The following is a 24,681-nucleotide window of genomic DNA, read 5'->3' as shown; positions in this document are numbered from 1 at the left end:
TTGATCTAATTCATTTCAGGCCATATCCCTGGTCGGCCTTTGGAAATTCATACAACCACATCTCTCATTTTTAGTGCTATGTCTATATAAAGATGGCCTTTTTCTGAGCCCCTTGCTTAGCAATAGAGACCCATTAGCAAGGCAGCACCACATCAACAGCAGTCAAGCCCAGATGACACGTCTCAGTGACACGCTAATTACAACTACGGACACCATGACACAGGCTACTTCTCTAGCTGCATCCGGAAACGTGCCTAAAGATGATCTAACCGCAAATATGGGCATTCCATTCATTCATTCCTCTTTCATTCATTCATTCTATAAAGATCAACACAAGTTCACACTAGTTCGAACACAGCGTTCGTCACTGGGGATACAGAAGAAAGCAGATCCCAGTCTCATGGAGCTAACAGTCCAAGGGGAAGACAGATGAGTAATCCAGCAACGATCAATACAGAGTGGTCAGGGCTCCCCAGAGAGAGATGTGTACAGAGGCCATGAGAACCCAGAACACTGAACTTGAAAGATACAAGTGAAATACACAACCCACAGAGACACTGGGCTAAGATTAGGGATTCCATAAACACTCGTTATTATTTAGGAAGATAAAGAGAAACTAGAGATGCAAATGTCAAGTGATTTAGGAGAGCTAAGTGATGAAGACCACTCAGAAGGAAGACGCCATGCTGGTTTTTCCTACTGAATTTCCAGGGTAAAAGGAGACAGAAGATGTCCTGACTGCAGAGAACATTCACTCACGCCACAAATATTTTTAGGTATTTACCATGTCTCTAGCACAGGTACAACAACAACAGTCCCTGCAATCACAGAAGTTGGAGGCTAGCTTTCTCGGTGGCTCAGCGGTAAAGAACCTTCCTGCAATGCAGGAGATGCAGGTTCAATCCCTGGGTTGGGAAGATCCCCTGGAGGAGGAAATGGCAACCCCCTCCAGTACTCTTGCCTGGAGAATCCCCTGGACAGAGGAGCCTGGGGGGCTAAAGTCCACATGATCACAAAGAGTTGGACACGACTGAGTGACTGTACACACACACACACATGAAAGATTACAATAACTTCATTGAAGACCAATCTTTAGATCAGAAAGTAAAAGCATACTTTTCTAGGAACACTTGACTTCTTTAATTGTGATTGTCTTATTGGTGATGGGGTTTTTCTTGGCCAGAATGTATAAATAAACACAGCTTTATGTCACCAAATTAATGATCACTCTGGTGAGCTATGCAGTTGTTCCCATCTGGGGCTGTGTACTTCATGTAGAAATCTTCCTGTTGGTGGCTGTAATCGACAGAGTCTTCAACCAGACTGGTTTTTTTCCCTTTCCTTCATAAAGCCTCCTGAGTCCTGCAGGAGCTAGAAGAGAAAACTGTTCTGTATTTCCCAAGCTAAAAGGATTCATGGTTGGCTCACTGATTGATCCATATGCTTACTTACCATAGACATATACCCAGACAGGCAGGAAGCAGTATTAATTGTGGCATTGTCAGCCCAAGATCTCAGCTAAGAACTTAGCTGATAAAATATGTATATTTATAAGGGCCACTTGAATAGGACAGATCTATGGAAATAATAGATGCTTACTGGCAATATTCTGCGATACATGCACTAAATCGTCCTTGGAGCAGCTGTAACAATGAGCCACCCAGTAGAGAAGGTCTTAATGGTGAAATGAGCTACAGCACACTGGACCCTACCAGGAGACAGTCAGACTTAGGTCCTCTTCATGGAGAAAGGTCCTTAGTAGAAGATCCAGTGGGCCCTCTTTGGTTCATGGCAGCCTGATTCTACAAAAAGTAAACAACACAAGACTCTACCTTCTTTTTCGGCTATGTTATGTTACCAGAGTTATCCTAACAAGTAGGGATCTTATAATAGGGTTGGCACTGCTTTCTTCTTGCCTGGCTGTCTGACCCGTTAGCAAAGCACGGTCTATGCGCCTGATGGTATCAATTGTGGTCTCGCTGTGCTGCACTTAAAACCCAAATGGTTGAACTTTAACTGCAATGGGTGGTAGGATGGGGGAGGGGGGCATGGAAGGATATTAACAAAGACCTAGGCTGGGGCTGATAAGCATTCATTTGTCTCATCTTGCAAACCCAACCGTGTCCCAGCTCTAAACACAGCAGGCAAATGTGACAACGAATTTCTTGGAAGTTTATCTACAAAGCACTGTTTGTAAACGTGCATTACAGAAACTTGGGGAAAAGGTACACCTTCCCTCACCAAATGTTAATCCAAATGTCAAGCACAGGAAGTTCTTTTTAACTTTAGTAGAAGCCCTAATTATGTAAAGAAATGCTGTGAACAATTAGTCTGTCAACCAAGAGCTGTAAATGTTGTTTTCCTATAACTCTTACAGCACGTAATTTATTTTTTAGAAAAATTTTAACTGAATCAAGTGTATCCAAGCAGATAATAGATACAATTTTAATTTTGTCATTGGTTCAAAGATTGATTCCAACAGAGAGATCATTTGTAAAGGTACCAAGACCTTTTCAGAAACAGAAGCAGTCTCATGACAATTGACAATTTTTAATAAAATTACTTTTTTTGACACATGGATTACAACTCTCATTTTGTAGTTCCTACACAAGAAAAGTGACTTTATCTGGGTTATAATACCACTCAGTTGTGTATTATGGGTATAGTAAGATTTATTAAAATAAATGCAGAATTAGTGTGCTTTACAAGTGCTACACTAACTTGATTATTAACTTCCAAGATTTTTCCAAGAGCTTGCCATTAAAATAAATAGGCCAATCTTGATCTACAAAGCAATTCGGGACTTAAAAAATCATAAGGTCTATGGTTCGATGGAAAGTGTTTATTTTCCTCTTTAAACAATTGTATTTTGTGTTTTCAAGATCCCCTGATTAGAGACTAAGAAAGCTACTTATTTCCTAAGGTTGAGACTCTAAAGAGCTCTTTTACAAGAAATTGCACACATTAGCCTCCAAATTACAGGGACATGACATACATCAAGAAATCCATATTTTCACCGTAAAACACAAACGCGTTAACTGTACTCTTGCCAGTTTCTCTACTCTGTTTTCTTCTTGGTTCTTAGAATTATTAAAGGCCTTATAGATGGTTTTCTTACATCTTAGCATTTTTTTTCCTATTTATATGATTACATTTGGTGCAAATGCAATGCCAAATTGAGACAGAAAGATAAAATAAAAGCAAATAATATTAACATGTGAAATCTCAGTCTTAGGCAATTATTTGTTTCCTCTATGTGTTCATTCACCAAATATTTACTGAACATCTCTCTGTGTCTGCCATTATGCTACAAGGTGGGACATAAGAATGCTGAGACAGACTCCCTGCTCTCAGAGAGCTTGCAATTTTGTTGAGAATTTACAAAACTCCTAGATTTCCTGACGCCTCCATTTATATAACACCTTTAGGAAATGATTACAACCTGAACAAATGTTTCTTTATTTTCTCCTACAGATACCATGAGTAGGCACAGATACATTTTTGGTTTACTCACATATTCTACCACATTTCCCATATTCCTTTAGTATTCAAAATTCTTAATATACCAGGCTTGTTTCCAGTTGCCAGACTTTGCTATGGGAATTCCCCCCACCCTCAAAGCTTTCCCCATAGATTATCACATTGCCGGTCTTTCTCATTTAGATTTTGGTTCAATGTCAACTTTTCAGAAATTCCCACCTTGACCATCTAGAGTTGTCTTCCTTCTCCTTCTCCCACAACGAGTAGCTCACCTTACGATGCTGCTCTTTCTTGGTTTCTTCACAGTACTGAACATTATCTGGATTTATCTTGTCGTTTATCTGTCTGCTCGATGCAGCTCTAAACCCATAAGAGGAGGGGCCTTGTCTGCCTCAAGCTCCTTCTGTTCCCAATGCCAGGCTCATGGAAGATACTCAACAAATATTTGTCTAACAAATTAAGAGAAAATTACTTTTCTAAATGCACAGTTCCTCCTTTATCAGTGTTCTTGCTTTTAGAAGCAAAATGTTCTAAGAGGCAAGAATGCTCTGAGTAGCTTAAGTTGTCAAGATAATACAGCAGAGTTAGTTGCTCTGACCAGATTTATCCTCAAAAAAAATGTTATCTAGCTATATATCAACAAATCCAAATTAAGCCCCAGCTATATAATCAAGTATGAATGTATATATATATGTGTCATGTATGCCCATGTATATAAGCTAATGAAGATGATACACATGGATGTTACAGGAGAAACAGAAATCTACGGTGAGGCATTGTCCTTGAGGAAAAAGGGGAGTTACAACATCTCTCCCTGTGGTGGGGTGTATAAAAATAGGAACTGAGGTGAGTATCTCAGGGTGTACATACTGTGAGAGCCTGAAAAAAAAGGAGAGAGCTCAACCAGGGAGGATTTCCTATAGGAGTGCTGAGCTAGAAGGAAGAGAGATGGAGAAGAAAGTGCACGCTGTTCTCAAAAGAGGAAAGAGGCCAGGCTAACGGGAGAGGAGGGTTCGTGCTGAGGAGGTTCAGAAGGAGCCTGAGAAAAGGCAGTCGGGGAGGGGAGACACCAGCCAAGATGCTTGTATCCCTGTGATCGAGTCACAGGCCCTTGATGAGGTCCAGTGTGTTTCACTGAGACCAAGGGGAGATAGACCTGTGGCCACAGTATCCAACACCCAAGTCCCCGAGAGGACTGAGTGAGGGCTGAGAAAAGACCAGGAGGATCAGAAGTCGAGGGTCTGCGCCCCTTCCAGAGGCCAGAATCCTAGAGGGAAGGAAGGAAGCTAGGTTACTGGGGTGAGGGAGCCAGGACATGAAGATGGGAGGGAGCACCTAGCTGGGGCATCTGGCAGAAGCAGGAGGATGGGCAGGAGCACGTGCAGCGGGGTCGTGCAGAGGTGTTCTTCCAGGACGGCCGGGTGGTCACACCGCCAGAGAGGAGGAACAGAAGGCTGCAAGGCTGTGCAAGGAGGCCCCATGGGAGCCGAGAGCCCTGGCAGCAGGGATTAAATGGGATCAGCTCACAGGTGAAGTTCTGTTAAGAGGAAGGAGCTTTCTACGAAGCTGGAGGGCAAAATGAGAGGAAATCAGAGCAAGAAAAAAAAATGTACAAGAGGCTCAAAATTATGTCCCTGGTGGCCTTGGACTAACTACTGAAACTTTCTGGGTCTCATTTGCCTCTTCTTTTAAATAGGTATAACAATCTCTAGCTTGACACTGTGATACTTTAAGATCACGTTTGTTAAAATGTATTGTCTTTTGAATTAATTTTTATCCACGTATAGCTGCTTTACAGGGTGTGCTAGTTTCTACCCTGTCCAGACTCTCAAGACATTTGATTCCAAATGATTCCAAATGTTCACGTTAACTTGAACAGAGAGCTATTTTATGAAGCTGAATTGAAATGAAAAGCTCTGTGTGACCCTTTCAGAGGGGTGGAGTTGCAGGCTTCGGTGGGGAGAGAGCAAAGGCGAACCTTCTCGGGCAGAACCCTCGTGGCTCTGCAGACCGGCCAGTCTCGGCCACTCGCCTCTGTCACCCGAGCAGGTCTCGTGAAGCAACACCTCAGGACAAGGAAGAATCTGGATATTGTGTAACAACAGGCGGGGCTGTTTCATAAATAATGAGCCTCCCCTCTCAGTGGGAGGAAGAAGTGAAGAGGAGACTAAAAGAGCCACTCACTCAGATTTCTGGTTATCAGTTATGACTTCAAGCCTCTTCTATTCGTGTTTAACACTGAAAACTTGTTTTGAGTTTGTCACAGCTGAATCTAGCACAAAATTCAAAAGAGTAAAGGTGGAAACCACACCCCCCTCCCCTGCCAGCGTTGCTCCCCAACCAACACTTTCTTGGGTATCTGTCAGTTTCTAGGTTATCCGTCACAGTTTCTAGTGTGTCCTTCCAGAAACCTGCTAGGCAAATTCATATCCTTTTCTTTCCAACACAATTGGTAGCATAGTAAACACAGTTCTGCAGCCTGCTTTTTTTTTTTTTCACTTGACAGGACACTCTGAAGAGAGTCCTTTCTTTTTCTTTAAAAAAAAAAACAACCATGAATATGGAGTAACAATTTCTTTAACACGAGGCTGTTTCCAGTCTCTGCATCTTGTAAACCATGCTGCAATGCCAGCTTTCAACATGAGCACGTATAAATTAGGGACCGTAAGTAAAGGCCCTGTCCCCCACAGTTTTAATCTGGCCTCGGACTTCACTGAGATTGCTTTCCTCCAGGTAGCATCCTTACAAGCAGGGGTATGCTGTTCAAACGTGTCATGACTCTGTCCTCTGGGTTCCAGGTGGGAGGTCCAAGTATCTGCATTTCTAACCATTTCCCAGCTTGCTGCTGCTTTCAGAGGTTCAGGCTGTGAGACCACCGCCTGCATCACCCACTTCACCGGTCACTTCCTCCTTCTGTCCTGCTCATCCATCCTTCTGTCCTCTCTTTACTGACCAGCCCTTCTCTCTCTGGTTCCTCCTCCTCCAAATCCCCTTAATGGGTGGGTCTAAAGTTCCCACCCTGACCGTCTTTCACCCACCTTCCAGCCCTCCCCACGGCATTTCAGCCCATCTTGCAATGTCTCCGTCCCCTCCTCACTCTGACTTCTCTCCGGCATTTCAGCCCATCTTGCAATGTCTCCGTCCCCTCTTCGCTCTGACTTCTCTCCGGCATTTCAGCCCATCTTGCAATGTCTCCGTCCCCTCTTCGCTCTGACTTCTCTCCGGCATTTCAGCCCATCTTGCAATGTCTCCGTCCCCTCTTCGCTCTGACTTCTCTCCGGCATTTCAGCCCATCTTGCAATGTCTCCGTCCCCTCTTCACTCTGACTTCTCTCCGGCGCCCCCCACTCCAGGTTCTGCCTGTGCTGCCGGGTCTCCGCGCCTCTGAGTGTCCCGTCCTGCCACCTGGAGCCCCTTGCCAGCTCCCAGTCAGCTGCAGCTCAAGGGCCACGCCATCCCTTGGGTCTTCCCTGGCCCCACACCCCTGGCACCCTCTCTACCTGCTGAAGTGCAGGGTATGTGGTCAGAACTGTGTTAATCTTTCAACTTTTCACTTGCAAGTTCAAATAAGACATTGGGGGAATATTTAAATAAAAAACTTTAATAGAAATGCTTTTATAAAAATAAAATGAATTAAAAGATGAAACTTGTTTACAAAGCAGAAATAGACTCATGGACGTAGAAAACAATCTTCTGGTTACCAAAGGGGAAGGAGGAAGGTATAAATTAGGAGTTTGGAATTAAGATATACACGCCACTATATGAAAAACAGATAATCAACAGGGACCTACTGTATAACACAGGGGATTATATTCAGTATTTTCTAATAACCTTACTGAAGCTGAAACTCCAATACTTTGGCCACCTCATGCGAAGAGTTGACTCATTGGAAAAGACCCTGATGCTGGGAGGGATTGGGGGCAGGAGGAGAAGGGGACGACAGAGGATGAGATGGCTGGATGGCATCACTGACTCGATGGACATGGCTTTGGGTAAACTCCAGGAGTTGGTGATAGACAGGGAGGCCTGGTGTGCTGCGATTCATGGGGTCGCAAAGAGTCAGACATGACTGAGTGACTGGACTGAACTGAACTGAAAGTTATTAGAAAGTTATTAGAAAGAATTAGAAAAGAATCTGAAAAGAATCACAACATATACAACTGTATCACTTTGCTATACACCTGAAATTAACACAACATTGTAAATCAACTATACTTCCGTTTTAAAAAATGCTTTGAAAACATTAAGTTACCAAAAAGTTCCTGGCTACTAACCATAAACAAGACAGAAAGACAACACTCAGAATGGGAAAGAATACTTGCAAACCAGGCTACTAATCTAGTAGGTGGATGCTTATTTGTGCTCAAGAAAATTTTTTTATTTTGTGATAAAAAATAAAAAAACCAGGGCTACCGTCCTCTCCAGAACTGTCCTCAACCTTTAATTCCGTTTTCATTGGAGGCTCTGTTGCTTTCTTCCTCATTTTACAGTCGTGTGCAGAGGTTGTCTGAGTTCTCAGCCCAGCCAGGATGGCCTCTGAGAGCAGCAGACACCCTGCCTGGCTTTCTGTCTGTAAATGCCCGCTGCCTGGCCCAGCAGGTGATGCACAGCAAGCAGGCTGCTTCGAGGGGATGCCAGCCCCTTTGCCAGAGACAAGGTAGAAGACACTATGACCACCTCCTCCCAAGACGAAAAGGCAGTGTGGAAAGAATACGTGCTTCAGACATTCCCAGGGCGGGAGCCTCCGCTCTACTGTGCGTTCACTGTGTAAGCTCTTTGGACTTCAATCTCTTCATTGTTTAAAGGAAAAATAATAGCCACTTAAAATATGAATATTGCATAAGGTATATAAACAACTGGCAGACTGCCTGGTATATATCAATAAGTAAGCACCGAATAAATACTAACCATGGTGCATACACACACACACACACACACACACACACACATCAGTCTATGAAATCTAAGTCTGCAGTCTCACTCTCCGCATGCACAAAATAGTTCATGCATGTGAGTTACAAAAGCCCTCAGCAGAATTCAGGCCAAAAACCATGGCTACTCCACATTCTAACAAAAGATCAAGCTGAAGATAGCTCTGGTGAGATGCTTTCCAAAGATTATTCCTTCTATATGTGACTTAACTCCAGCTTTATAGCTTTTTCTGCCATCCATTACCGTATAAAACTGGAACAAAGGTATGGCTTTGTTTAAGTTCAATAACAAAGACTCCAGCAAATGTTTACCTTTCCCTTTTAAAGTTTCCTTCATCCACACCACGCCCCAGCAAACACATAAAAATGCCATTTGCCCTGCTTTGTGGCGTGTATCTCAGCCCCTCAAGACTCCTCCCAGGAGCCTCTCAATACTTTGTTTACTTTGGAGACCAAGGAAGATGCCCTATAATATTTCTCTTCTTCCATAGGATGACCTGTTGAAACCTGGGCTCTACTTAGGCAAAACATTAGGACGTAAGGGGCTTCCCAGTGGCACCAGTGGTAAAGAACCCGCCTGCCAACGCGGGAGACACAAGAGACCTGGTTTCAGTCCCCGGGTTGGGAGGATCCCCTGGAGGAGGAAACAGCAACTCACCTCCGTATTCTTGCCTGGAGAGGAGCCTGCAGGTTAGTCCATGGGGTCACAAAGAATCAGACTCAATTGAGCACACATGCACACACATTAGGATGCAACTTTTTCTGAATTAGTAATATTCATCAACTCCATTTCATACTGGACTGTCTCATATGCAGAAAGAGGACTCCCTGGACTGCTGATGGGAGGTCGAGGTCAGGGAAGCAAACTAGATCATGAACCCATGGACACTCAGGAGTGTGGTTTCCTTTGACCAGTTCTTTGGGTTCTCTTTTAATCCCCCAAATCAGTATTTACACATCTCCCCTTCTCCCTGGTGTCCAGCACTGGAGTTTGGTAGGAAGGGAACACAGTTCATTCAGAAGCATCCCCTTGGAAGACATGATTCATTAAGACTATCAAAACTGTAACTTTCCAAAGTACTTTGCTTGACACACACTGGAGCCCCATAAAAACTGATTAAATCTTTTAGACCAAAAAGAAGTGTTAAGAGAAAGAGAAAAGGAAGAAGGGTGAAATAAATTGGGGACAATTTTAATGGTTCTGCCATGATTTGGTGCTAAAAGTCTTTCAGTAACCTTATTTTCAACAAAGAGAGACTGAATAATTTGCAGGGTTCAAGAAGGTTAGAATACTTGTATTTTCTCCAGTTTACTGCCTTTACATAGGCTGTGATCAAAGCACTGCCATTGGCACCATCCTGTCTCTGATGCTACCAACACTGAGATCTGAGGATCTCAACTGAGGGGCTGGTTTCCTACCCATCAGGAGTAGATGGAGTAGAGCCACGCTTGGCTAGTGGACCACTGGCTGTACTTTGAAAAGACAGTGCTAGAAAGAGAAAGGGCTGACCCACACAGGAAGGAACGGAAGAAACCTGGACTTCACGGGACAAAAGCAAATCACCCAATATGAGAGCTTTATTTATGTCTCAGAACATGAAGCAGTTCATGACACGGACCACATCCAATGGCCTTATGTCCTATAAAGCAATGCTCAAAATTCTCCAAGCCAGCCTTTAGCAATACATGAACCGTGAATTTCCAGATCTTCAAACTGGTTTTATAAAAGGCAGAGGAACCAGAGGTCAAATTGGCAACATCTGCTGGATCATCAAAAAAGCAAGAGAGTTCCAGAAAAACATCTATTTCTGCTTTATTGACTATGCCAAAGTCTTTGACTGTGTGAATTACAATAAACTGTGGAAAATTCTGAAAGAGATGGGAATACCAGACCACCTGACCTACCTCTTGAGAAACCTGTATGCAGGTCAGGAAGCAACAGTTAGAACTGGACATGGAACAACAGACTGGTTCCAAATAGGAAAAGGAGTCTGTCAAGGCTGTATATTGTCACCCTACTTATTTAACTTATATGCAGCGTACACCATGAGAAACGCTGGGCTGGAGGAAGCACAAGCTGGAATCAAGATTGCCAGGAGAAATATCAATAACCCCAGATATGCAGATGACACCACCCTTATGGCAGAAAGTGAAGATGAACTAAAGAGCCTCTTGATGAAAGTGAAAGAGGAGAGTGAAAAAGTTGGCTTAAAGCTCAACATTCAGAAAACTAAGATCATAGCATCCGGTCCCATCACTTCAAGGCAAATAGATGGGAAAACAGTGGAAACGGTGGCTGACTTTATCTTTTTGGGCTGCAAAATCACTGCAGATGGTGACTGCAGCCATGAAATTAAAAGACGCTTACTCCTTGGAAAGAAAGTTATGACCAACCTAGACAGCATATTAAAGAGCAGAGACATCACTTTGTCAACAAAGGTCCATCTAGTAGTCAAGGCTATGGTTTTTCCAGTAGTCATGCATGGATGTGAGAGTTGGACTCTAAAGAAAGCTGAGCGCCAAAGAATTGATGCTTTTGAACTATGGTGTTGGAGAAGACTCTTGAGAGTCCCTTGGACTGCAAGGAGTTCCAACCAGTCCATCCTAAAGGAGATCAGTCCTGGGTGTTCATTGGAAGGACTGATGTTGAAGCTGAAACTCCAATACTTTGGCCACCTAATGCGAAGAGCTGACTCATTTGAAAAGACCCTGATGCTGGGAAAGATTGAGGGCAGGAGGAGAAGGGTACGACAGAGGATGAGATGGTATCACTGACTCAATGGACATGAGTTTGGGTAAACTCCAGGAGTTGATGATGGATAGGGAGGCCTGGCGTGCTGTGGTTCATGGGGTGGCCAAGAGTCAGACATGACTGAACAACTGAACTGAACTGATTCCAGTGAAAAGACCAAAATAGAAACCTGTTCCTCTGAGCATTAAGTAGCATCTTAACATTCAGGTAATTCTCTGTGGTCACATGAGAGATGCCTTTGTATCGCATCGAGATTGGTTTCATCTTGAAATCACTGTGAACCGAGAAAAGGGCTATGCACAAAACTAAGGGGCCTGGTTTCAAGAATCTCCTTAGAAACTGGGTAGAAAGAAAAGCCTGTAATTAGGGTTTGTGAGCTCCAGCTCTGGGATGATGTCATCACTGGCGTTCGGTGCCAGGAATCAGAGCTCACCGCTCTTTAATAATTCAATAGGGGCTTGCCTGGGAATTTCTCATCTTGGGAATTAGCGAGCAACAAATCTACTTTGTAGGTACCGGATTGGCTGTGGGGAGAAAGAAACATTAAAATGACCTTGTAAGTGGGTGTCATGCAAAGAAACCTAGCCCTGTAGTCCTCCACTAGAATCATAAGGATGGGACCTTAATACTTTGTCAATCCTGCCCGGGTCCCCTTCCTGCCATTTTCCAGCTGAGAAACTGAAGCTAAGAAGGGGAAGACACAAAAGCAACTATTCCTTTGCCCGGAGACCTGGCATTTCAGGGCTTTATCTTCTTTATTATCCTGTGCCCACCCCCCCCCCCCATCAACTTCCAAACTGTGACTGCAAGGATGCTCAGAAGTTCACCTACTTATTTGCCACCTAAGTCATTCCCAGGGACCCCGGGACACACGTTCACATTACAAGAGCTTCTAGACAGTGCAGAGCCTGCGGGGAAAGGAATGGTCATCCAGAGAAGCTGTCTGGGCTACAGGTGTCATTGTGCAGAGACACTGTAGCAAAACCAGCAGAACTGGTTCTGGGAGGAAAAACTGCAGGAGTTCTGCCAGAACCACACTGCCCTTGAGACTGGCAACCTGGAGTTAATCCCACAACCTCATTTTAGTGAACAGTGTTAACACCTTCCCTGGCCAAATTTTCTCCTGTAATTAAATTAAACTAAGTGATTACAGTTTCACGTTCTTTCTTTACTTCTGTTCCTACTAAAGGAGAGGTAAGAATAGAATGTAGGTCAGCAACAAAAGACAAGAGTAGTGTTCTGGAAAAAATCCATAAATCTTGTCATCAGGTCTTGATGATGCATATGTGGGGAGACTACCAAATATGAGACTGTTTTATTCTATTTTTTTAGTAAATGCACCAAAACAAAAAGTGAAAGTGAAAGCCGGTCAGTCGTATCCAACTCTTTGTGAACTCGTGGACTGTGGTCCACCAGGCTCCTCTGTTCAGGGGTTTCTCCAAGCAAGAACACTGGAGTGGGTAGCCATTCCCTTCTCCAGGGGATCTTCCTGACCTAGGGATTGAACCTCGGTCTCTAGCATTGCAGGCAGATTCTTTACTATCTGAACCACCAGGGAAGCCAAATGTCCAAATAAAAGCTATCTTGGGAAGACACATGGTTTCCTCAAATGATGCTTACATGGCTCAAAGAACATTCGTAGCATTTTTTCAGATATTGCCTACTTCAAAGTTGGTCTTGTGCAAATATATATATATATATGTGTGTGTATGTATATATGTTTATATTTGTATATGTATATATAAATTTATATATGTATATATGTATATATATGTATGTACATTTGTATACATATATTTGTATATACATGTATAAATATATATGTATATTTTATATATGTATGTATATGTTTGTATATGTATATGTATTTATATGCATAAATTTATATAGATATATATAAATTTAATAAATTATATATATATATAATTTTTACCCTTGAAATGGTATGATTCAAATTGTTGGTATCTATTTACATTTGGACCCAATGATTCTGATTTTTTAAAAAAATATCTTCAAAGATAATGACTTACTACCACTGTGTGTGTTCCAAAGGAAGGCACTCCAACTCTGTGGATGGGTACCAGCTCACCCTCTGTGCAACCTGCTGCCAAAGGAACCAGCAGAGTGTGATGGCGTTGCTGACTGCCCCTTCCTCCCTGTGTTAACCTCCCTTGTGTCACTACTTTCCCTAACACTGAAAGCCAGCAAAGAGGTAAACTGCATATTTGGTTGCTTGAGGGGGTGTGATGCAGGCATGAAAACTCAGTGTCCATGAGGACCAGGCAAGGGAAGGTCCAGGAGGGAGAAGGGCAGAGAAAGCATTCAAGAGAACAGTTGGTGCCTCACAAGAGCCACTCACAGCCCTGCAAACACTCGGGCTAATGTTGCCAGAGTCCAAAAGAATCTGGAAACTTGGATTAAAAAAAAAAAATCTGATTATTAAATGCAGGCAAGATATTTTAAAATTTGGAATAAAGGTACTCAAAGTGCATTAAACACACATACATTTTAAGTTCTGTGGACCATATGAAGGTGGTGGGTCACAAATTTGTGTCCTCTGGCCACACCGAAACCAAAACAACAGGTGCCACTGAATGGGGCCCCAATCCTGAAGCCTCCAATGGATTTCTGTGTGGTTGTTACCCACAGGAACCTGTAGGCCAATGCAACTGCTCCCGAGAAGAAGTCCACAACATGAAAATTATAAACAGTTCCACCGTGAGAGGGACACCTCTCATGCCTTGCTTTGTTGTTGTTTCATCGCCAAGTCATGTTCAACTCTTTGGGGACCCCATGGACTGCCAGGCTCCTCTGTCCATGGGATTTCCCAGGCAAGAATACTGGAGCGGATTGCCGTTTCCTTCTCCAGGGGATCTTCCGAACCAGGGATCAAACCTACGTCTCCTGCCTCTCCTGCATTGGCAGGTAAATTCCTTACCACTGAGCCACCTGGGAAGCCCTTTATATGCCTTGCTTTGTTGAAAACTTTTTCCCAATTGTGTAATTGTGGGGTTATTTTTGCAGCCTGCTTATTATAAAATCAATTATATTTAAAGAAAAACCTTAAGTCCTGCAGCCTGAAAAAAAAAATCTCAGCCTACCTAATGAAACGAATTTAACTTTTATGGATTTTCTTTAAAAGTTCTTTCAGTAGTTCAGCAAAATTCTTTGGAACTATTTCTATTACTTATCCAGACTGTACATGATTACAACTACCAAATAATAGCTACTAAAAATACTTATTAAAGAAACAAGTTGTGCTACAGCAAGCAAGTACTGCCATTTGTCAAAGCACATGTGAGTGTAAATGTGTCAGCCTGGAACAATACACATGTACAAATACACATATTTAAACAAGACAAGTGAGCCCTGAATATGGGAAATGAAAGAAAAGTCAATTCAACTCCAAATTAACTATCTCGTTGGTTGACCAGAGAGCCATCATTCAAGATGTCCCTTCCAGTTTCGGCATTTTCTTTAAAAGGTTCTATTGACTGGTGACAGTTAACAGATTCACATTCTATCAGATTCCATGAATAGGAAAATGAGGGCTGCAGTTTCAGCTCGCTTTACCGTGACAAGGTATTCCAAAGGGAGGATCCCATTGTCTTCACCGTGGATGGCTGTGCTTGGACCTGCCTCTCACTGCTCACACACTGCTGTCCCCTACCTCCCTCGGTGAGTTTTCACACATCAAACCCCCAAGCACACGCTTGGTACAGCAGAGACAATCGGAAAAGTTGTTTTGTTTTTGCTTTGTGTGAGGGAACTGAAGCCCAGAGGGGTCAGATGACTTGCCAAGGATTCCAAGTCCGGGCCCTGACACCACCAGGCTGCCTCTCCCTTACCCAGCCCAGTAATCTCACCTCTGGGAGAAGCAAAGGGTCATGAGGAGAAAGCCCCAGGCTCGGGTGAGAAACTCGAAGTGAAAACAGAGGAAAGCCTTGAGCAAAAGCTCTTCCTGCCCTTCTGTGCGGTCCCCAAGTTCCCACTGCATCGCAAGGCCTCCCTCCTTCCCGCGGACGCACCGAGCCCCCAAACGTTCCCTCGGCCGCTCCGGACCTCTGTCTCTGCTTGCCCATTTAGGTCACCTTTCTTGGGCCTAACGCCAGTTTCATTTACTTTGTTTTATACCTGAGTGAAATGAGACACTGAGCAATTCATCTTCATCTCTAAATCATGCCCACGAACTCCCATCCAGTTTCCTTTCTCACCCGGCTCCCCCTGCTCACAGACAATGAAGCATTGAAAGTGGTTGTTTACGTTGACCTTTTCATTAATTCGAAGACAAAGTCTTCTAACGCCCGCCTAGATGGTATGTAACCGAAGCAGAAAACAAGCTTAGGGTTCATCTGAAACCTTCCCTCTGGTGCAAAATGAAGCTCGAGAATCAGAAGGTACAGAACCCAGGATGAAGAGTGGGCACAGCCACAAAGTTCAGTTTCCATGCACTCAGAGACTCGTGGCTCTGAGTATCCACAAGACTTGCTTTTTTTTACTCAAATCCATGCAACGGTGGATGTCTTTCCTGAGGATGCATCTGGCCAAGATTTTTACCTTTGCCCTTTTTAACTGTGCTAGCACCAGACAGAAATAAGAAAAGCCTAAGGTCAACAGGAAAGAAATGGCTCAAGGTCACAGTGCTGACTTTTCCTCAGGGAGTGAGGTTGAGAGAACTGCAGCCCTGCTTCCTGATCCCTCTTTGACCAGGTGAAGCCTGGAAGGGGCAGGAGTCGGGGTGGGGTGGCCCAGCTGCTTACCTATGCAGACAGAAGCTCTGAACGCCATCCTGCCTCTGAAGAAGGAGGCAGCTGCAGAGGTGTTTGGGGAAACTTCAATACAGGGAGAAAAGGATTTCAGGCCCGGTACTGTCAGCCCCAAGTGATAAAATGGAGCTTGGGGGCCTGGAGGAATCGGGAGGGACAGGGGGCCTGGCCCTTTCAGCGGGAGGCCCCAGAGAAACAGGTACACCCCTTTGCTTGTCAAAAGGCAATTGATTTAGCTTCTCAGTAACTGAATGTGTGTGACTTCTAGAGAAACCCAATAGGTTCATTTCCCGTTTTCTGGCTCAAGTTAACAGATCTTTCTCTACTCACAGAGGCTTTTGTCAAAGAATCCACTGCAGAGAAAGGATGTGATACTTAAAAGGTATGACCAATGAATCAAAGCTACTTTCTCACTCACTTTTGCTTCTTCATTCACGTCCCAGGTGAAGGAAACAGCATTATAGGCAATCTCTTCGATGTTGCCAATCGTATTAAAGCTCTCCTTGTAATCAGCTGTGACATGAAAAAAAAAAAATTAAGAGTCAGTGTTACTAGTGACATGTATTGAACTATCATCTTCCAATGGGGAAACTGCAACTTTGCCTATTCGGCTGGCTGTTGCCATGGCAACAGTTAGGATTTGTGCTTATGGATAATCTTTTACTACTATTTACTCTATAAGAATGTGAGCCCATTCCTCTATTAAAACAGTAAATCTAGGAGAAGCAGTGTTCCTAACTGCTTTGTTCATTAGTTTCATTTTTCACTCGGTTTATAAATTTCTTCCCCCTGAGTCCCTTGTCACCTACCCACTCCCTCTCCTACTCTTTTCTGCCACTTAATTTTGCCAGCAGTGCCGGACTATTTCATAGGGATCGTTCTGTAGGGCAGAATAATCTATCAGCCAGGCAGTGTCTTCAGGGCTTCAGTAAAGAAATACAGGAGAGTGCAGAAAAATTTATTTTTTTTTATTTCTTTTTGGATTTAGGTACAGAGAATTGAGTCAATCTGATTCAGTTCATTACCATCAACTGTCAACTTAAGGACCTCTCATTTACTTATATAATATTTATTTATTCCTTTTTATCTCCTCTATCCCCCTGTCCCCACAATAGCTATTGACATGTTTGCTCTATACCCTTATGAAATAAGTTGGGTTGATTTGCCTATGTACATAGCTTTCATTTTCACAAATTGTGCCATGCTATGACCAGGGAAATTTCTGAAAATTCTTAAAGAGATGGGAATACCAGACCACCTGACCTGCCTCTTGAGAAACCTATATGCAGGAAGCAACAGTTAGAACTGGACATGGAACAACAGACTGGTTCCAAATAGGAAAAGGAGTATGTCAAGACTGTATATTGTCACCTTGCTTATTTAACTTACATGCAGAGTACATCATGAGAAACACTGGGCTGGAAGAAGCACAAGCTGAAATCAAGATTGCTGGGAGAAATATCAAGAACCTCAGATATGCAGATGATACCACCCTTATGGCAGAAAGTGAAGATGAACTAAAAAGTCTCTTGATGAAAGTGAAAGAGGAGAGTGAAAAAGTTGGTTTAAAACTCAACATTCAGAATACTAAGATCATGGCATCTGATCCCATCACTTCATGGGAATTAGATGGGGAAACAGTGGAAACAGTGGCAGACTTCATTTTGGGGGGCTCCAAAATCACTGCAGATGGTGACTGCAGCCATGAAATTAAAAGATGCTTATTCCTTGGAAGGAAAGTTATGACCAACCTAGACAGCATATTAAAAAGTAGAGATGTTATTTTGCCAACAAAGGTCCGTCTGGTCAAGGCTGTGGTTTTTCCAGTGGTCATGTATGGATGTGACAGTTGGACTGTGAAGAAAGCTGAAAAATTGATGCTTTTGAACTATGGTGTTGCAGAAGACTCTTGAGAGTCCCTTGGACTGCAAGGAGATCCAACCAGTCCATCCTAAAGGAGATCAATCCTGGGCATTCATTGGAAGGACTGATGTTGAAGCTGAAACTCCAATACTTCAGCCACCTGATGTGAACAGCTGACTCATTGGAAAAGACCCTGATGTGCTGGGAGGAGAAGGGGATGACAGAGGATGAGATGGCTGGATGGCGTCACCGACTCCATGGACATGAGTTTGAGTAAACTCCGGGAGATGGTGATGGACAGGGAGGCCTGGCGTGCTGCGGTTCATGGGGTCGCAAAGAGTCAGACACGACTGAGCAACTGAACTGAACTGATGACCAGGGTTGCCAGATTTAGCAAATATTTGGACCATACTCTGAAAAAGTATTTGCTGTTTGTCCGAAATTCAAATTTAACTCTCTATTTTATCTGGCAACCTTCGCTATGGACCTTTTCAGATGTAACCACTTTACTGGTTGCATGCCTAATCCTGGCTGTGGCTGCACAGAATTCCGTGGTGACTATCAACCACAATTTACTTATCCCCTCTCCCCAGAGATGGAGGCTTCAGTAGTCTCCAGCTCTCTGGTACCACAGACTGTGAAAAAAATCCTTGGTCTTCTGTCTGCACTGTCACTGCCTGAGTTGGTCTTTAGGGGTAGACATGATATTCTTACTCTTAATCCTCACTACTACTTCCTAAGGTTTTAGCTTATGCTCACCATCTGGATTTTCCCTCTACTCTTGGCCTCCTTGGATATGACAAGCTACCTTCACTCCAGCTCTTGTGTATGAAATAAACGACCACGTCGTGCTTGGCTGGCATCAAGGTAAGGCCATCTGCTTTTCTTTGAGGTCTGTTTCATTCACAGCTTGATCACCTAATCACATATGTTCTTTTTATCTAAATTTCTATAACTATTTTCTAAAATGAAAACTCTAAATATGTGCTTTTAATAATTTTTTAAGGTGAAAACATACACCATGACCTACAATGTCCTTCACAATTGGGCCCTGCATACTTCTCTGTGCTCACACTCCAGCCCCACAGTGGGGGTCAGAGGAAGGTACAATGCTGACGGTACTGGAGTCTTTTTTGTTTATAAAATCTTCTCGAATATTTTTCTAAGTTGGGAGTGAGTTATGATGACTGACTTTCAGGGTGCATAAAGCATTCATTGTCTACAATATCTGACATGTTTCTAGTCAAATTCTCACTTCCTCACCCTGTGTCCTAAGTGGCCCTGTGACTCCAGGGTCGGTGGTTTCTTGAGGTTTCAGCAAGTTCTCTACGTGAATGCTATAAATTCTTGTAAATTGAAAAATGAATAAATGAATTTTGTAAATTCGTATATCTGATAATTTTAGCCATTTTCTCCTCATTTATCACAAAATCTAAATTCATGTGATCATTCACCAAAATTTTACTTACTTTTTCTTATTCATACAACACACTTTGTGTGAATTACACTGAAAGAAGTAGGACTCCTATTTTTTTTTCTATCCATAGTATAAATAATAAAACAAAGTTCATAATACTAATGAGATCATAATAATCCATAATAAAACAAAGTCAGTTTGATTTTGTGTTTTAAAGAAAAAAATTCTTATTATTACTGGGACCTGGATTGACGGTTAACTGCAGAAAAACCTACCTCAATGTGCTCTCAGAATGGCCTTGGATGCATTTCCTGTAAAGGGTAATGCTGGTCTAGACCCTGACCAGAATTCTAGTTCCCCTCTTTCTCTTTCTCACCAAATTTCTACTTTGGGGGCCAATTCAGTGGGTACAAAGTGGTATCTCAATGACATTACAATTGCATTTCTTCCATCACCTATGAGTTCAAGCATCTCTTCACATCCAAGATAGCCAAGCAGGTGTCTCCTTACAAAAGCTGCCTATTCATGCCCTTTGTCCATAATTTTATTCATTTCTCCAGGGAAACTTTAAGGCAAGACTATGGATCTTTACATTTTAAATAAAGCACACAGATTTTAACATAGACGCTTGTGTGATCACCATAGGAAAGTCACTGACCATGAACAAATAAGAAAAATATTGAAAAGCAGGTACAATTTTCTCACGCACTATAAACACATCTGTGTAGCCTTCATTTTTCCTACCTCAGTCTCTGTCTACCTTTCTCCAAAATATGTAAATATTTTATACAATATTGTAACAATTATTTTTTAATTTGCTTCTTGTCCCCTGTAATACATATTCAGTATCTTCCCACGTCACTAAATAAAATTGTGGAAAATAGTCTTAATGTCTAAGTACTATTATATTGGATTAAGATAAAATGCTATAAACTTTATTTTGCTCTTATTGATCCTATAAATGATGTCTGATACTTTGCTACCTTAAATAGCACTTCATCTAATTATCTTTATGGCAAAATAGCTATACATACTTCACTTTTTCATTAATATATATTCTCAGAAGTGAAATTAACAGGTCAAAGGCAAAATATTTTCGAGGCTTTTAATTCCATTTGTCAAATTGCTCCTGGAAAGGTTAAAACAGTTTATATTCACAATAACTGTATAACTTCCTGTTTCCTCAAACTGTCTCTTTCCAAGTTGGTATGCAAGGCAGGTTACATTATTTTATTTGCAGTTCCTTGATTGCTAAAGAATAGAATAGTCTTCCATTTGGCTTCTGTTCTTTGTGTTTCTTTATATTCTTTCTCTCTGTTTTTAAAATTTATTCATTTATTGTAACAGTTTATTGTTCTGTCTTTTGCTCATTTTTCTCTAAGGGAATTCAAATTTTCTTGATTTAAAGTAAATATTCAAAGTTAAGAGATAAAACAGAAAGCAAAGGAAAACCATTTTATATCCTAAGATTTTAGAAGTCTTTATGACTATATTTCAGAAGATTTTAAGTGAAAACATGTGTTTTCAGCAGGCCAATTTCTTAAATTTTGAAATGAGAAAAGATCACTGAACTTAAACAAATTGGTCCCCTGATTCTTTATGCTATCTGTTTTAAAAAATAGTCTTACAATTTTGTTTTGAAATTTTAATAAGCCTTTTAAAAATAATCAATCATAAATTTAAAAAACAAATATCATATCTAGCAATAAAGAGAAATAAATAAAAGTTGTTTGGTCAAGCACTTATTCTAGATCTTACAAGTTTTTACTTTTCCATACCTTCTCTACCTGAAAAATTTCTCCCCTAAAAAAATGTTAGCTTAGAAAAGTAAAGAATTTCAAAACCAAATGCAATACAAATAGAAATAAAATGCTTTCTGGGTCCCCTAGTTTTGCACAGGGGATCTGTCAGTGTCTCTCCATCATGTTCCCTTGTTGTTGCTGTGGAGTCACTAAGTCCTGTCCAACTCTTCTGCAACCCCATGGCCCTGCAGGCTCCTCTGTCCATGGGATTCTCCGGGTAAGAATACTAGAGTGGGTTGCCATTTCCTTCTCCAGGGGATCTTCCCAACTCAGGGATCAAACCTGAGTCTCCTGCATTGCAGGTGAACTCTTTACCACTGAGCTGCCTGGGAATCCAATTTCCCTTACTCAGTCCACAAATACACTGAATAAGTATTTGCTGTGTGTTCCCTATATACCAGGCAGCATCCTTATACTTGAGATCAGCAGAAAACAAGATGAGGTCCCTGATCTCATGGTGCTTGCAGTTCAGAAGGAGACAGAATATAATTAAGTAGATGAATAAATAAATGAACGACACAATTAGGTTTAATATGCTTCAAAAAAGGGGGGCTTCCTTGGTGGCTCAGACGGTAAAGAATCTGCCTGCAATGCAGTAGACCCAGGTTTGATCCCTGGATTGGGAAGACCCCCCCTGGAGAATGGAATGGCTACCCACTTCAGTATTCTGACCTGGAGAATTCCATGGACTACAGTCTATGAGGTCGCAAAGAGTCAGACACGACTGTGCGACTTTCACTTTCACTTTATGCCAAAAACAAGACTGGCAAGGCTACTTTTTACTAGGTGGTTATATTATTTACTCATTTCCTTCATACCACACATCAATATTTTGTTTGTTTATTTATCACCATCATTCCTCATTAGCTACACATGTATATGAAGGCAAGGAACTTGCCATTAATACTGCTGCCTTCTCGGTGTTTGACGTTATTCAGATAATATTCATTCCATAAATTTGTTGGATAAATAAATGAATAATGGTCCCATGAGCAGTCTAACAAAAAACAAAACTAAGATACTGGCATCACACAATCCTATTTGACCTTATACAAGAAATATCTGTTCTCCTTGATTCCCTTTGTTGTTAGTCTCCAAGCCATTCACCTATAGATGGCAAAACAGCCCTGCTATCACATGGTGACTGTCAAAGTTTTCTACATGACTTATACACACTGATATTGCTTTGTCCACATGCACGTTAGTCCAATAAACAGAATGCTAATAGATGTGTCTCCTGTTTCTGAAAACTGTCTTAATGTCCTCTGGTGAGTGTTGCTGGCTTAAGAGTTCATGATCCTTAGTGTAGGAATAAAACCTCAGCAACCTGTTGTTAGGGGGGCTGCCCAGGTGGCTCAGTGGTAAAGAATCCGCCTGCCAATGCAGAAGACACAGGTTCAATCCCTGGGTCAGGAAGATCCCCTGGAGAAGGAAATGGCAACCTACTCCAGTATTCTTGCCTGGCAAATCCCATGGACAGAGTAACCTGGCGGGCTACAGTCCATGGGGTCACAAAAAGTCAGACACGACTTAGTGACTAAACGACAACAAACCTATTGTTACATCTTCCTGAATTTATTTCCTCAAGAAAGTTTCCCGAGCCTAAGTTTTGTAAATGTTGGTAGCTGCAAACAGTAAAAGGCAGTGTCATGGGCTGGTGTCATGAGCTTATACTCCTAGAGCTGCCATAACAAATACCACAAACTTGGAAGTTTAAAACCACAGAAACATATTCTCTCATAGTTCTAGGGCCAGACATTCCAAGTGAAGGTGTTGGCAGGGCTGGTACCTTCTGAAGGTTCCTAGCTTCCCCGGCTTCTGGTGGTTGCTGGCAATGCCTGGCTTCCCTGGACTTGCAGACCCAGCATTCTAACCTGCCTCCATCTGCAGTGGTGTTCTCTTCTGTGGTTCTGTGTCTCTTCCCCCTTTTTCTTCTCTTCTAAGGATTTGTCATTGGATTTAAGGCCCACCATAATCCAGGATGATCTCATCTAGAGATACTTAACTTACTATACCTGCAAAGAACTTTTTCCCCAACAAGGTCATATTTACAGGATCTAGTACTTAAGGTATGAACATATAATTTTTGAGAGAGTTATCATCACCCATGTATCTGCGATTCCCTCCTATGATTGGAAGTCCTATGATTTGAATGCACGGCTTGTTCTCGTATGACAGCCACTGTAGCTAAAAAGTCATCACACTTTCTTTTAAAGCATTTCATGGTGAACATATAGGCATGTCTTAGAGATTTTGTGGGGTTTGCCTCCAGACAACCTCAATAGACCAAACACTGAAATAAAGGGAATCACAGCAATATTTTGGTTTCCTAGTGTATATAAAAATTACATTTACTGTAGTCTATTAAGCACACAATGGCATTATGCCTAAAAAATAATGCACATACCTTAATTCAAAAAACCTTATTGCTAAAAATGCTAACCATCATCTGGCCTTTCAGTGAGTCATAATCTTTTTTTTTACTCTTTTTTTTTTCATCTTTTTTGCAGGTGGAGCTTCTTGCCTGGAGTTGATGGCTGCTGACTGATCAGAGTGGTGGTTGCTGAAGGGTGGGGTGGTTGTGGCCATTTCTTAAAATGAGTCGAATTGACTGTTTTTCAAGAATGATGTCTCTGTAGCATGCAATGCTGTGCTACAGAGCACAATGCTCTGTGCCATTTTACCCACAACAGAATTTCTTCAGAGACTGGAGTCAATCCTCTCAAACCCTCCTGCTGCTTTATCAACTGAGTTTTTAGGATAGTCTAAATCTTTATTATCATTTCAACAGTCGTCACAACATCGTAACCAGAAGCAGATTCCATCTCAAGAAACCACATCCTTTGCTCATCCATAAGAAGCAACTACACATTTATGAAAGTTTTATCATCAGGCTGTGGCAATTCAGTCACATCTTCAGGCTCCGCTTCTAGTTCTCTTGCAATTTTCACTACATCTGCAGTTACTTCCTCCACTGAATCCTGAACCCCTCAAAGTATCCCATGAAGGTAATGTTGATATTTTGACCTCTTTCCACAAACCACATTCTTAAAGCATGTAGAATGGTGAATCCTTTCCAGAAGGTCTTCAATCTTGCCCAAATTCATGAAAAGAATCACTATCTATGGCAGCTATAGCCTTAAAAATGTATTTATTAAATAATAAGACTGGAAAGTTGAAACTACTCTTTGATCCATGGACTGCAGAATGGATGTTGTGTTAGTAGGCATGAAAATAGCAATAATCTTGTGGTATTTCTCAATCCTTGCTCTTGGGTGACCACATGCATCCTCAATGGACAATAATAACATTTTGAAAGGAGTCTTTTTCTGAACAGTAGGTTCCAACAGTGGGTTTAAAATATTCAAAAAACCATGTCATAAACACATGTGCTGTCATCCAGGCTTCGTTGTTGCATTTATAACTATGCAGGTCCTAGATGGCATTTTCTTCTGATCTACATTGATAATTGGGGGCTTCCCTAATAGCTCAGTTGGCAAAGAAGCCGCCTGCAATGCAGGAGACCCTGGTTCGATTCCTGGGTCGGGAAGATTCACTGGAGAAGGGATAGGCCACCCACTCCACTATTCTTGGGCTTCCCTTGTGGCTCAGCTGATGAAGAATCCATCTGCCATGCTGGAAACCTGGGTTCGATCCCTGGGTTGGGATGA

The 24,681-nt window shown here is 42.1% G+C and overlaps 1 protein-coding gene across 4 annotated transcripts in view; it reads right to left on the bottom strand.

Annotated features, from left to right (window-relative positions):
* The window catches only part of GRHL2 (grainyhead like transcription factor 2), a 171,206-nt gene that overhangs the window by 46,523 nt on the left and 100,002 nt on the right, over positions 1-24,681 (bottom strand). For all 4 annotated transcript variants that reach the window (XM_065902742.1, XM_065902743.1, XM_065902744.1 and 1 more), the window contains exon 8: positions 16,347-16,441. In XM_065902742.1, coding sequence (XP_065758814.1) covers positions 16,347-16,441 — 95 coding nt within the window. The remainder of the gene's footprint in view (positions 1-16,346; positions 16,442-24,681) is intronic.

The sequence above is a fragment of the Muntiacus reevesi genome, chromosome 12 (assembly GCF_963930625.1).
Source record: "Muntiacus reevesi chromosome 12, mMunRee1.1, whole genome shotgun sequence".
Taxonomy (NCBI): domain Eukaryota; kingdom Metazoa; phylum Chordata; class Mammalia; order Artiodactyla; family Cervidae; genus Muntiacus; species Muntiacus reevesi.
The sequence above is the reverse complement of the archived record's forward strand: the minus strand, read 5'-3'. Positions and strand labels throughout refer to the sequence as shown.